Raw genomic sequence first — 15,817 nt, 5'->3', positions numbered from 1 at the left:
CAGGTCCTCCATCACTATCGATGACTATGGAGTGGATTGATACTCTTTAATCAGAGTCAATGTCTCCTTCACTTTGTTGCCAAACTGTCCCCTATACAGGACACAGCTGCAAAATAATCATGCAGGGCTTCATAAAGGCCAGTTTCTCTCAACCATGTGAGCCTTTGATGCCTGATGGAAGCAGCCAAAGTCCTGGCCATGGTGTTAAAAGCTATGTATGTAGAGCAGATCAAATGTTTCTCACACTCCTCTATGTCCTTCACTGTTTGACTGAAGTCTGCATGTGCTAAGTCTGACGATTCCATAAACAGCTTCAAGTTCAGCATATATTTGTGCAAATACTGCACCATGTACAGCTGAAGAGTCATGATCCAAGTGCTAAACATGGATTCCTGGAAGTCCTTTTTCCTCCCAAATGTATTCAGCACCTTAGGATCCTTCCAAAGAGGCATGTTAGAGCAGTCACGAGTGCGCTTTTCACACGCTTCAATGCAGATTTCCACCATTACCAAATGGTGCACCAGCTGAAAGACCCCAAAACCTGTGGAGGCTTGCACACTATACTTTAGGTCAAGGTTTCGGGTTATCAGAAGGCACAGAACGACGGTATATAAAATGTCTAAAAAAAACCAAAATAAATAATATCAGCCCTATCCTCATCTGCAGATCCTTGAGGAGCATATGCACCAGGGTGGATGCAAAGACCGCTACTACTAAACATTTCTATAGTGCTACACAACAAATGCAATGTTGTGATGTTGAAGAAATCCAAAGACATTTGTTCTCAGGTTTTCTTGCTCCTGACACTGATAGACAGTGTCTTTGCCAGCTTATTTAAAAAATGTATATTCATGGCAGATTACAAACTTAAACATTCATAATTAAAAACAGTGAAAAGAACAATACAAAACAAGAAATGTGATTAGCAGAGATCTTCCAGAGGAGAGGTATGCTGGGACAAGTTAAGTATGGAGTCCAAAGGGAACCCCATTGTCGAAAAACAGCCAAAATCAAAGCCAAAAGGCAAAATAGAAGAGATTGAGAACATGTCTATGCAGTAGTTCAGATGAAGAAAAACTGAGGGACTCACAAGGCAGCATGCGCAAGTAGGAACTCCCATGAATGCAAAGCTCTGAGTACTGGGTCTGTGTCAGTGCTATCGGATGACATCACCCATGAGTTATGGCTGATTCATGCCTGCATGCCAATGGAAAACTATGGAAAACAAATTTTGTAAATCTACAAAATTTCTAGAAGGCAGACAGCTGCCTCCTACTGACATGCTAGCTATAACCGGCACTTAAGTCATCGGCCAAGTCTCAAAAATATCAACATATTAATACACAAATCAGTGTACAAACTCTTCCAGCCTCTGAACTTAGAATTCAAAACTTCTCCAAGCACAATATTAAGGAGCATATGCAGAAGTGCTGTTTTTAAAAATCAGGAAAGCAACTTAAGACAATATAAAAAATAACTCCTTGTAAATAGGTAGATAAAAACTGTTAATGCTAAAGAATTTCTAGTTACTACTAGCAGTCTATTAGGGCAGGGGTGCATAAACAAGCTTCCAGGGGACTGCCATTCGCAGTGAGCCAGGACAAAAAGGCAAGAGTGCTTGTCTCAGCTGTCTGGGGCCTAGTGGAATGGTTTACCACAGGGGAAGGTGCATGTGGCTGCCGGTGGACCTGATCCCACTGGCAGCTGAAAAATGGGGAGAGGCGCCATGCAGCCGCCAAAGGACCTTATCCAACAGTGGCTGAACAGAGGATGACACCCTTCCCATCCTCTGCATGGGCCCAAGGTATTAAAACTCATGAGAGTAGGACTCTCTCTATACTGATCTCGTGATGCATGAGAGCAGCATGGAGGAAGTGCTAACCCAGTGAATTTTTAATATCATGGGGCCTGCATAGAGGACACCGAAGCAGTGATGAGTGATCAGCTGCTCCAAAACAACCACACGGCTGCTGGCAAAACAAAGAGAGGGGGCCTGCCTTCAGTGTGTGTCTGTGAATGAATGGGAGAGTGTGGGTGTGTGGGTATGTGTGTGAATGAATGGGAGAGTGTGGGTGCGTGGGAATGTGTGAGAATGAAAGGGAGAGTGTGGGTGCGTGGGTGTGTGTGAGAATGAAAGGGAGAGTGTGGGTGCGTGGGATTGTGTGAGAATGAAAGGGAGAGTGTGGGTGCGTGGGTATGTGTGAGAATGAAAGGGAGTGTGTGGGTGCGTGTGTGTGAGTGTAAGGTGAATGAATGCCTGCCTGGGGGTCTGACAGAGAATGAGTGCTTCTCTGGGGTCTGTGTGTGCGTGCGAGTGAGAGTGAGCGAGTGTGTGTGGGCGAGTGAGAGTGTGCGTGCGCCTGCCTGGGGTCTGTATGTGTGTGAGAGAATGGATACCTCCCCCTAGGGGTCTGTGTGAGAGAATGGGTACCTGCCTGGGTGGGTGTGTGAGAGACAGATGAATGGATGACTCCCTGGGGATCTGACTGAGAGAATGTGTGCTTCTCTGGGGAGTGTGTGTGAAAGAGATGAATGGATGCCTGCCTGGAGGTCTGTGTGAGAGAGTGAACTGGTGATTGCCTAGGGGTCCTATGTGGGTGAGACCCTGTGTGTGTATGAGGGAATCTGGGAGAGTAAGAGCTTGTGTGTGCAAGGGTGGGGGGAGAGGGTCAGAGCCTGTGTATGAGAGTGTGTGGGTGTGTGTGAGAACATATGTATGTACATGTGACAGTGTATGTGTGAGAGAATGAGCATGCGAGTGTGTGTGAGAGAGACAGGATAAAGCTGGTGTGTCCCCCGGCCCCCTTGTCCCTCGACATTCGCGGGGTGATTGGAAATCAAGAGTTCCCAGGTATACACAAGCGGGGGCTTTTTTTGAATCCTTATTAGCTTTAAATATTGGGGGTTATTTGATGTGTGTTGTGTTTTGAAATATTTTATTGGTGCTTGGGATCTTGAAAAAAAATGTATGTCTTTTATTAATAGAAGTTATTCTATTTGTCAGTTTTAAAATATTTATTCTTTTATTAGTATGGTTTTATCGTCTGGCAGTGGAAGGAGTTTGTACTGTTATTACTGTGAAGTGCCTGTCTGGATGTGGTGTGGTATCTGCCACTCTTTGTGTGTATCTGATTGCTCATTTCAGCAACCTGAAGAGAATCAAAAGTGAAATTTTGAGCTTCTGGCTGGCAGTGTGACTGCCTATTTGGCAAATGTTTGGTGAGAATGAAGTTAGAGATCTTGGTATCACCCTCGACTCGGAACTCAACATGAAAAAAACACATCAACCTAACAATCAAAGAGGGCTATTACAAACTCCAAGTCCTCAAAAAACTCAAACCACTACTATTCTACCATGATTACCGCACAGTACTACAATCCCTCATACTCTCCAAGCTGGACTACTGTAACTCCCTCCTCCTCGGACTACCTGCCTCCACCACCAAATCTCTCTAGCTGCTGCAAAATGCAGCAGCTAGATCTCTCACAAACACCAACCGTTCATCATACATCACCCCCATTCTAAAAGAACTCCACTGGCTCCCCATAACACACAGGTCACAATACAAAATCCTCACCCTCCTGCACAAAACCATCAACAACGGAAAAATCAAATGGTCTAAAGACCCTCCCCAACCCCACGATTACCAGAGAATCCTGCGGTCCCAAAACACAGGCCTGCTTGCCATCCCCCACACAAAACTAGCGCACCTTACCTCCACCAGACAACGTACCTTCTCAGTAGCTGGCCCCACCCTCTGGAACAAGCTACCCTCACCAACTCAGACTGGAACCCTCCGCCCAATCATTCAAAAAACAATTGAAAACATGGCTATTCCATAAAGCCTACCAACACACAGACTAATCCCCCCTCACCCCACCCCCTCTCTCCTGCGTTCTATGTCTTACTCTCTGCCCCCTGCCCTCCCCCCTCCAATGTCACCATGTATCATTATTAAGACACCTTAATCTCAAGTTAAAATTGGTTACATGCTATATTGTATCTATTATGAGGCACCTTAGCCCAGTTCTAAAATTGAATTTTCAATATCCAATCCTTAATGTTTAATATATATGTTTAATGTTCACCCATTAAGGTTTAATGTTACAATGTATAAATAGTAAGACACCCCTGTCATACTATTCTGTTATAATGTGAATCGATGTGATGTACTCCAACGAATGTCGGTATATAAAAGCAAATAAATATATATATACATACATATACACACATATATTATATATATATATATATATATATATATATATTATATATATATATATATATATATATATATATATATAAATAGAAATTGAGCTATGTATGTGCTGTATAAAGTGCTCAAGAATATTATAATCAAAATAAAATCCTAATCAGGAAAAAGCACTCATGCTAGAAATTCAAATTAAAATAATGAGCAGTTTCTTAATTGGTTATTCCTATTATCCACATGAATATATATTGAGTTGTACAAATATACATGTTTTACAAACATAAAATTATATATATTGCTAAATGCATACAACATATAAACAGAATCAATCTGAATTGTGTATATATGAATTACAATTGTACAATGGGTTAAATTGGTATAAATACCAATGTACAATATTACTGTTCCTGAAGCATTCACTAATCACAAATGCATGCAAATATATTCACAAACACTCACTAACAAATACACACCTACACGCATACATTACCTTTCACACAGTACAAGTTATTTCTGTAAACGGTTGGGTGTTGTTTCCTGGGTCTGAGTTAGTGAGTTTGTGAATATATTTGCATGCATTTGTGAACAATGAATATATGCATTTGTGATTAGTGAATTTTGGTAGGTTGGGGGCCCAACCAATTGTATGGATGGAAGGGGGGAGGCGTGGCTCAAAAAGTTTGCTCATCCCTGTATTAGGGCACTACTATAGCATTAATGGGGGGCCCTGTTTAAAAAAGGGTTTGCCCATAGGCGTAACATGTGGGAAAACATTTTATATATCAGGTCCAAAGGGAATAGATATATTGAATCATTGTATGTTTACAGCTATCCACCTAGTAACTATTCCCTTTATACTGGGAAATTAGGGAGGATTTGAATTTGATTTTCCCATATTACAATCTAATACATCCAATACTTGACACCCCCAAGTTAATTAACCTAACACAAAAACATTTCAGCCATCTAGAACTTCCAACTTACTTGAACTCCTCTTGTTTCTGTTTCTTGTAGTCTTGCCTGTACTTAGTAAAGGCATCAAACAAGTGATAAATTATTTCTGCACTGAAAATTCGAACTCCTAAACTATCAGCCATTTCTTGTGCTTCTCTTTCAATCCTTACATCAAATGCCAAAATGACTGCATACCTGCAAGAGTAAAAGCATTCCAATGTAAAACAAAACAGAAAATGAGCACATTTTCATTAACGTGGCAAAGAAAAACAATTTTACTACTTACTGAGGATCATGTTCCAGCATAACTGATGCCTTCATAACATCTCTTTTATGAACAGGACCTATGTTAATTCCAGCATACTGTGAGAGAAAGCAAAAAGATAAATGCAGACTTGTTCTTCCACTGTCCAATTATAACAAGACCACTTGCTTAGAGTAAAGCAGAAGAGCAGATCAAACATCAGATACATACTGGCACTTCGGAAGTTTTCAGAAATTCTAGTAATGCCTCTAAGGAGCCCAATGTAGATGCCTGCACGTAAACTCCTTTCTCTTCTAGTTTGATGGCATTCAGTGTTTGCTTTAGCTCATGTATTAGCTCATCCTTTGGAAAAGAAGGAAAGTAAATTAATTACTAAATTTCAGATCTGCATATAAATATCCTGTTTTCAAAAATCTTGTTCTTTTAAAATGGTAGCCAGGAAATTTCTATCCACTCCACAGTTGTGTTTTCTAATTTATTTTTTTTAACTCAAGATACAGGTTCTAGTTCCCACCTTAATTTCTCTTAATTATGTGAAGACTTCTTTTCAAAAAGAGCCAGTTCCAATGGAACTGGCTCTTTTTGGACGAAATGGACGAAATTACATGCCTAGCAGAAATACTTACATATATTACTACATACTAGATTAATCCCAATTTTTAAACAGAGGAAACAACAGAATCAACATCCAAATTTTAACATTTTATTTAACAAATGGGACCCACACCCAAAAACACAGGCATCATACATAATTATGCATTGGATAATACAAAATTCAAACATCTAGAATATTCATATTCACAAGTCAAAATCCAATCCTTTCTGAAGATAATAGTCAACTTCCTCCTCCAAAGTACTCCAGTGAAACAACATCAGTCAAGGATATACATACTCCCAGTATTTCTGCCCAGCTTTGATTATATTTATCTGATTTTTCCCCAAAGGGAGTTATGTAATCTTTTCAATGAGAACAATATCTGTTAACAATGACTGCCATTTAAAGATATTAGGAGTCCCCTTCCAGAATAACGCTATTGTATGTCAGGCAGCATGGTACAATGATTAATCAGCGTCATATCTTTGCCTTCCAAGTTTACATTGCATCCTGCCAATAACCTTAACAATTCTAGTGTGTTAGCGAGATTGGAGATGTGCTCCCACTAGGAGCACTGACAGGAGAGGATCGCCTTGCTGGTGGCTGAAAGGAATCAGTACGTTTTTGCTTGGGAAATTTTCTTTTTTAAAAGTATTTATTTAAAAACATTTCTATACCGTCTTTTAACAAACAAAAAGTTGACCAAAACGGTTTACAAAGATTATTCAAAGAGATAAAAATAAAAATCGGAGATAAAACAAGTAAATAACATTAGTAAATAACAATAAAACATCAAATTAAGGAAAAACTCTAAAAAAACAAAAGATAGCAAAGTAAGGGGGAAAAATTATTTATTTATTTAGAATTTTTCTATACCGACATTCTTGAACAAAATATCAAATCATATCGGTTTCCATAGAACAGAACAGTCGCGGCTATGGCGTTACATAGAACATTTGAGCAATTGAACATTTGTGCAATGCACATAGAACAAGTCAACAATAACAAGTCAACAATAACAGGCAACAGTAAAATAATTTGTCAGAGAATAACATAATAAATAAATAGAGCCACATGATAACATAACATATAGAGCCGCAGCAACTGGGGCGGCTGTGGGCGTAACATACAATAATACGTCTAATGGAGTATCATTATGGGACTGCATCATGGGTAGGGCGTGGCAGGGGCTTTAAGGCATGGGGTAGCAATGAGAAATTGGCTAGAGGATGGAGGGAAGGGGGAGGAGGGAGGGGGAAGGAGGTACAACAGAGTCATGATCGGAGGACTATGTTAAGGAAATAATGGATGGGCAAGTATCTCTTTAGAGTCCTGATGTGTCTTAAGTCTGGAGGTTCCCTGGTAGCCTGTTAAGTCTTTTGACCAGTGTCTGAGTAATGTTGAGAATCTGGGAAGGCTTGTCTAAAGAGCCATGTTTTGAGGTGTTTCTTAAAAATTTGGAGAGAGGGCTCTTGGCGAAGCTCGGGTGGTAGCGAGTTCCAAAGGCTGGGCCCGGCTGTGGAGAGAGCGCGTTTTCTTAAGGTGGTTTTGGTTGGGGGTGCGTATAGGAATCCTTTATAGGCGTTTCTGATAGGTCTGGCCGATGTTTGAGTGCGAAGTTGAGAGTTTAGTTTGAGGTGGGCAATGCCGTGGATGTCCTTGTAAATCATCATTAGTGTTTTAAAGGTGATCCTGTATTTTATGGGAAGCCAGTGAAGCCCATGGAGTATGGGTATTACAAAATATACATTAAACCCTAATTCTAATAAACATCTCCTTAAATTATTAGTATTAACTAAACCAAGTTTTTTTTACAATAAACAAGATAAAGTCAGAGAAAAACCTTAAAGAAAGAATTACACCATATTTCATCTGAAAATACCAAATCAAGAGTATAGGTAACTGGAAAGAGCAGTATGTAACAACTCAGAGAGGATTTTGCGAATCTTTTTCTAGCTCCGCAAATGCCTCTCTGAATAGATAAGTTTTAACTGATTTCTTAAATTCTTTGTGATTAACAATTTGTCTCATAGTATTTGGAAGTGAATTCCAAAGTAGATGGCGAAGTTAACTATTTAGGAATATTATTTAGTGTAATTGTATGTTTGTGCTTTTAATAGTCAGAAAGACAGTGAATAAACAGAAGTTAGACTGTTTGTATTCTTAAATAGTCAGTCAGTAAGGCAGCTAGTAAGCAGAAGTTAGTGTTTGTATATTAAAAAAAAAAAGTAAAGTAGCCAGAAGCTAGAAATAAGTTACGAGCAGTGTTGAAAAGTTCAGTTCAGTTACTCACCTTGGAAAGGTGTTAAGGTAGTGTGATTTGGTTTGATTAGGTACCAACATTTGTTAATCAAGAGAGCAGTGAGTCACTCTGGCTGACTAACTGAAGTTAGACTGTATTTCCCAACCCTCCCACACCCACAGCTCATCCTTTAATTTATAGGCAGGTTTCACTTTACAAAAAAACAAAACCAACCTTATTGAGAGAGTTTGATAATTCCCCTGTAGGCCACTGCCAGACATATAGTGAATTCACTAATTCATTTAAAGGACATTAATTAGACACATTCCTACTCCCATAGCAACCTAAAACGTAAGTAGGAACTGAAGAAATTTGAGATGAAGGCAGCAGTCCAGCAGCAAGAGGGGGGCTTCCCAGTTTTTTGCATCGAGTGTCACATGTATGATTTTTTACCCGCCGGTGAAAAATTGTATATGTGCAAAGAACTCCTGGTTTTCAGAGAATGAGTCCGATCTCTGGAGGCTAGAGTAGCAGACCAGGAGGAGCTGAGGCAGACAGAGAGGTATATAGATGAGACCTTCAGAGACATAGTAGCCAAGCCCCAACTTCACACCTGCAGCGCTGGTGCTGCCTTGGAGGAAGAAGGTCTCATGATTGGAGAGCATCAACCTGGTGTAGCAGGAAAGCAACCTGTAGCAAGGACCTGCTCTCCAGGTGGTGCATTGTCCTTTCGCATCGAGGATATCTCCCCAAGGCCTACTGACCAGGAGGGAAGGGTTAGGTCGGCTGTCATAGTTGGTGATTCGATTATTAGGAATGTAGACAGCCGGGTGGCTGGTGGGCATGAGGATCGCCTGGTAACATGCCTACCTGGTGCAAAGGTGGCGGACCTCACGCGTCACCTAGATAGGATTTTAGACAGAGCTGGGGAGGAGCCGGCTATCAGGGTACATGTGGGCACCAACGACATAGGAAAATGTGGGAGGGTTGTTCTGGAAGCCAAATTTAGGCTCTTAGGTAGAAAGCTTAAATCCAGAACCTCCAGGGTAGCATTCTCTGAAATGCTCCCTGTTCCACGCGCAGGTCCCCAGAGACAGGCAGAGCTCCAGAGTCTCAATGCGCAGATGAGACAATGGTGCAAGGTGCAAGGTGCAAGGAAGAGGGATTCAGTTTTGTAAGGTACGGGAAATCTTTTGGGGAAGGGGGGAGTCTCTTCCGAAGGAATGGGCTCCACCTTAACCAGGGTGGAACCAGACTGCTGGCGCTATCCTTTAAAAAGGAGATCGAGCAGCTTTTAAACTAGAACAAAGGGGAAAGCAGACAGTCGCTCAGCAGCGCATGGTTTGGAGGGAGGTATCTTCAAAGGATACTAATGATGCATTAGAATTAGGGCATCCCGACAGTGAGGTTCCAATAATAAGAAAAGTAGTCCAAGTGCCTGTAACTAAAAACTATCCTGATCAATTAAAAAGCGGAATGAAAATACAAACAAAAAACAAACTTTGAAATGTCTGTATGCCAATGCCAGAAGTCTAAGAAGCAAGATGGGAGAGTTAGTGTGTATAGCAGTAAATGATGAGACTGACATAACTGGCATTACAGAGACTTGGAGAAAGGAGGATAACCAAATGGGACAGTAATATATCAGGGTACAAATTATTTCGCAATGATAGGGAGGATAAACTTGGTGGGGGTGTGGCACTTTATGTCCGGGAGGGTATAGAGTCCAACAGGATAAAGATCATACAAGAGAGTAAATGCTCAGTAGAATCTATATGGGTAGAAATCCCATGTGTGTTGGGTAAGAGTATAGTGATAGGAGTATACTACCGTCCACCTCGGCAAAATGGTCAGTCAGATGATGAAATGGTAAGAGAAATCAGGGAAGCTAACCAATTTGGCAGTGCGATAATAATGGGAGATTTCAATTACCCCAATATTGACTGGGTAAATGTAACATCAGGACTTGCTAGAGACAAAGTTCCTGGATGTAATAAATGACTGCTTCATGGAGCAATTGGTTCAGGAACCAAGAGGGAGCTATTTTAGATTTAATTCTTAGTGGAACACAGGATTTGGTGAGAAGTAACGGTGGTGGAGGCACTTGGCAATAGTGATCTTTACATGATCAAATTTAAACGAATAACTGGAAGGGGGGACAATAAGTAAATCTACAACTAACACTACATTTTCAAAAGGGAAACTTTGATAAAATGAGGAAAATAGTTAGAAAAAAACTGAATGGTGCAGCTGCAAAGGTTAAAAATGTTCAACAGGCTTGGACATTGTTTAAAAATACAATCCTAGAGGTGCAGGCCAGATGTATTCCACGCATTAAGAAAGGTGGAAGGAAGGCAAAGCGATTACCATCATGATTAAAAGGTGAGGTAAAACATCCTTCAAAAATTGGAAGAAGGATCTAGCTGAAGAAAATAGGATAAAACATAAGCATTGTCAAGTTAAGTGTAAAACATTGATAAGACAGGCGAAGAGAGAATTGGAAATGAAGTTGGCCACAGAGGCAAAAACTCATAATAAAAACGTTTTTAAATATATCCGAAGCAAGAAACCTAGGAGGGAGTCGGTTGGACCATTAGATGATTGAGGGGTTAAAGGGGCTCTTAGGGAAGATAAGGCCATTGTAGAAAGACTAAATTAATTCTTTGCTTCCGTGTTTACTAATGAGGATTTTGGGTAGATACCAGTTCCGGACATGGTTTTCAAGGGTGATGAGTCAGACCAACTGAACCAAATCACTGTGAACCTGGAAGATGTAGTAGGCCAGATTCACAAACTAAAGAGTAGCAAATCACCTGGACCGGATAAGTATGCATCCTAGGGTACTGAAGGAATGCAAAAATGAAATTTCTGATCTATTAGTTAAAATTTGTAACCTATCATTAAAATCATCCATTGCACCTGAAGACTGGAGGGTGGCCAATGTAACCCCAATATTTAAAAAGGGCTCCAGGGGCGATCCGGGTAACTATAGACCAGTGAACCTGACTTCAATGCCGGGAAAAATAGTGGAAACTATTCCAAAGATCAAAATAGTGGAAACTATTCCAAAGATCAAAATAGTGGAAACTATTCCAAAGATCAAAATAGTAGAGCAAATAGAAAGACATGGTTTAATGGAATACAGTCAACATGGATTTACCCAAGGGAAGTCTTGCCTAACAAATCTCCTTCATTTTTTTTGAAGGGGTTAATAAACATGTGGATAAAGGTGAACAGGTAGATGTAGTGTAATTGGATTTTCAGAAGGCGTTTGACAAAGTCCCTTATGAGAGGCTTTTAAGAAAACTAAAAAGTCATGGGCTAGGAGGCAATGTCCTTTCGTGGATTACAAACTGGTTAAAAGACAGGAAACAGAGATTAGGATTAAATGGTCAATTTTCTCAGTGGAAAAGGGTAAACAGTGGAGTGCCTCAGGGATCTGTACCTGGACCGGTGTTTTTATTTATATAGATATATATATATATAAATGATCTGGAAAGGAATATGACGAGTGAGGTTATCAAATTTGCGGATGATACAAAATTATTCAGAGTAGTTAAATCACAAGCGGATTGTGATACATTACAGGAGGACCTCGCAAGACTGGAAGATTGGGCATCCAAATGACAGATGAAATTTAAACTGGACAGGTGCAAAAGTGTTGCATATAGGGAAAAATAACCCTTGCTGTACTTACATGATTTATTTATTTATTTTTAGTTTTTATATACCGATCTTCCTGCATTAGATACAAATCAAACCGGTTTACATGGAACAAATAAACTGCCTGTAGGGCGATACATGGAACCAAGAACATACAGTATAATAAACTGGTCAACTTATTTATAGGTTTAACTGACTCATAAAACAGTTTGAATTACTTAGTAATGTAATGATGTTAGGTTCCATATTAGGAACTACCACCCAGGAAAAACATCTAGGCATCATAGTTGATAATACTTTAAAATCGTCGGCTCAGTGTGCTGCAGCAGTCAAAAAAGCAAACAGAATGTTAGGAATTATTAGGAAGGGAATGATTAATAAAACGGAAAATGTCATAATGCCTCTGTATCGGTCCATGGTGAGACCGCACCTTGAATACTGTGTACAATTCTGGTTGTCGCATCTCAAAAAAGATATAGTTGCGATGGAGAAGGTACAGAGAAGGGCAACCAAAATGATAAAGGGGATGGAACAGTTCCCTTTGAGGAAAGGCTGAAGAGGTTAGGGCTGTTCAGCTTGGAGAAGAGACGGCCAAGGGGGATATGATAGAGGTATTTAAGATCATGAGAGGTCTTGAACGAGTTGATGTGAATTGGTTATTTACAATTTCAGATAATAAAAGGAGTAGGGGGCATTCCCTGAGGTTAGCAAGTAGCACATTTAAGACTAATCGGAGAAAATTCTTTCACTCAACGCACAATTAAGCCCTGGAATTTGTTGCCAGAGGATGTGGTTAGTGCAGTTAGTGTAGCTGGGTTCAAAAAAGATTTGGATAAGTTCTTGGAGAAGTCCATTAACTGCTATTAATCAAGGGAATAGCCACTGCTATTAATTGCATCAGTAGCATGGGATCTTTTTGGTGTTTGGGTAATTGCCAGGTTTTTCGGCTTGGAAACAGGATGCTGGGCTTGATGGACCCTTGATCTGACCCAGCATGGCAATTTCTTACGTTCATATATCCAATTTCCCATTTCAGCTTGAAAATAACCCACCCCCCTCCCCAGCACCCCTACCCCTTTGGTTACTTAATGCAATAAGTACCAACACACTAACCATTTGGATTGCAATTATTGCTCGCCATGTATCCTTTTTGCCAGGATAACCATTTCCTAACACCCCTTCCACAAAACATATGCATGTCAGATGCTCCCGGGTGGGACAGTTGTCTAGACCCATGAACACTCAATTCTCTCCTTATTCCTAAACAATGATATCCCCCCCTGTCACCTATCAAACCTCCCCCCCCACCCCCCGTACCCCACTTCCTCCGCTCTCACTTCATGTATATCCAGAAACCACCGCCTCTTCCTCCACCAGGGAAAATATTTCCTGAAGAAAATCCATGGGAAAAGCATTCCTGTAACAGGCCTCGATGGGAACTGGTAACATGATAACCACCCCAGTCCCATGTTTATCCTCCAAACTAGTGGTCCTCAACCTTTTTACCATTGAGACATTCCTGACGGACAACGCTCACATGTGATACATTGCTCATTACAATCTATGGCAGAAATGAAAAAGAGAGGCCCCATATTACTTTTATTGTTAAGAATGCCACAAGGGAAAGATAAGAGTACTCTCTCTGAACAGAAATTATATAAATAGTAAACCTCCCATACCAGAACAGCACCAACTTCCAGCACTCAAAAAGTAATCAACTTACCTAAGAAAAAGCAACACTGAAAATATTACACCAGGCCTTAAAACTCCAATACTCCTCCTAGTAGGAAAATTAAACATGCCAGGCTGCTATAGTGCCCTACCTAGAAACTACATGCCAGCAGAATTCCTCAATTCAATCACCCTCACCTAACAAAGAATAAAGAGACCATAAAGCATAAACAGAAACATGGAGACGAAAACTTAACTGGAAACCACAACAAGCCAGCGACTGTGTGTGCAGTGCAACAAAGGAAAATGATAAATCACCAGTCCTCATAAAATAAAGCAAGAAATATAAAAACAGCAGTAAAATCATATTAATAAAAACAGATTATTTCAAAACAGCTGATAAATGGAATATCCAATAATTAAAAACTCATAAACATTTCTAGACACCAATAAAATAGTTCAAAACCACAGACACAAAGATCCAATAATTAAAAATAAGGATAAGAAATGCTCTGCTATCCATACCTGGAAACGTTTGATTTCCAGATGCCCTGAGATTATTATGAATTAGGAGGAAATGGGGGGTTGCTTGCAATTTTTTCCCCTCTCTCATAAACTCTCAGACACATATACATATGCTCTCTTCTCTTACTTACATAGGCTCTCAATCACACAATTATACACATGCTCTCTCTCTTTATCTTATACACACAGGCTCTTAATCTCTTTTACTTACACATACAGATTCTCAATCACACTTACATTATTGCTGTCTCACTCACATACAAAGGATCTCACATACACATTCTCTCTTTCACACGAACAGGTTCTTAATTACACACTTATACATACAGGCTCTCAATCACTCACATACATGCTGTCTCATACACACACACTGGATCTCAAACATATGCTCGCTCACTCACTCATTCTCTCCCCCCCCCACCGAACAACTAGCAGTAGAAATAGCCTCCGCCTCTTCCAGCCCTCATGGCCTTGAGAAAAAAGTCCCATCGGCCGTGGGAGCTGACATTGCTCTGGACGGTGCTATTTGGGCCGATGCTGCCCGCACTTGTACCTAGCATGGTCTCCTTCTTGCTGTGTGCGCAGCCGCTGCACACCACTTCCTCTTCCAGGCCGTGGGAGGGCAGGAAGAAGACACCATATTGGTGCCGCTGACTCCAGCTCTCCTGCCATGTTCCACCTAGGCTATTAGCATTTTATGCCCCGGGCAGAGGAAGTGTTTCTATTTTTGCCGGGGCAGGGGGAGCAGTTGGGCCAGTGGGGGACCAGGAAGCATGGCGACACACCATTGAGAAATGCTGCTCCAAATAATATTCAGCAGGAAATAAAGTAGCAGTAATACATTCCTCTCACCCTCCATGTCTCCACCCTGCCCACCCATCATCTCCCAACTCCAGAAACTCAAAATACATAAACCATAAAACCCCACCCCCCTTTTATTCTCCCACTTTTTGTAGCTCAAAACTGCCCCATTAAGAAAGCTTGGCACATCCCCCCTTCTCCCCCATCACATCCATTCCAACAGAAAGCAAATAACTGAAAAATAGACGTACATGTGAAAAAGAGCATTCATCCCCATTCCACAAGCATATATTACACCCACAGCCTGCAATGATTAATCAGAAACAATTAATTCGCTTAAACTCCAACATGTTGATTGCATGACCACATCACCAGTAGCTAGCCCAATAGTCCATACTTTAGCTGCGCACCCAAGATCATTCTTCTCCACTCAAGTCGAGCCAGAAGGTTGTGAGCTAGGTTCCTCCGGATTGCGATGCAGTCTGTAGCCTCCTTTCCCAGTGCATTGCCACTTCGGTCTCTCAGAAGTGAGCGCGCTTGATTGATTCTGCGCTCCCACAGGAACATTAAGGCCTGCCACTCATGATCGCCAAGGCTTCCTCCTCTATTTTAACCCGCGATGTCACACCACTTATGTGAATGTCAGACCACAAGGAAACAGCCAGCAATACCATATGTTCTCTTTTTGCAATAGTGCAGCGACTGCTCCTTTCGTTTTCTGATCGTGATGGGGGACAAATCATTGAAAAATGCTGATGGAGTGGCCTTCCCATAAAATATTCCCCATCCTCCTCACCTGCAGCATTTTCTCTTTAAGACTATGAAAGCATGCACTGATGTCCCTGGGGGTAATACGGGGAGATCCGACGATCTAGCACTATTTCCAG

At 40.9% G+C, this 15,817-nt stretch overlaps 1 protein-coding gene across 1 annotated transcript in view; it reads right to left on the bottom strand.

The window, feature by feature from the left end:
* Positions 1-15,817, bottom strand: part of EIF5B (eukaryotic translation initiation factor 5B) — a 346,296-nt gene that overhangs the window by 52,457 nt on the left and 278,022 nt on the right. The window contains exons 19-21 of the mRNA XM_029604785.1: positions 5,644-5,775; positions 5,455-5,531; positions 5,199-5,363 (exon numbers count right to left, since the gene is read on the bottom strand). Coding sequence (XP_029460645.1) covers positions 5,199-5,363; positions 5,455-5,531; positions 5,644-5,775 — 374 coding nt within the window. The remainder of the gene's footprint in view (positions 1-5,198; positions 5,364-5,454; positions 5,532-5,643; positions 5,776-15,817) is intronic.

Source organism: Rhinatrema bivittatum, chromosome 5 (genome assembly GCF_901001135.1).
Source record: "Rhinatrema bivittatum chromosome 5, aRhiBiv1.1, whole genome shotgun sequence".
NCBI classification, from domain to species: domain Eukaryota; kingdom Metazoa; phylum Chordata; class Amphibia; order Gymnophiona; family Rhinatrematidae; genus Rhinatrema; species Rhinatrema bivittatum.
This window is presented reverse-complemented; position numbering and strand designations above follow the sequence as displayed.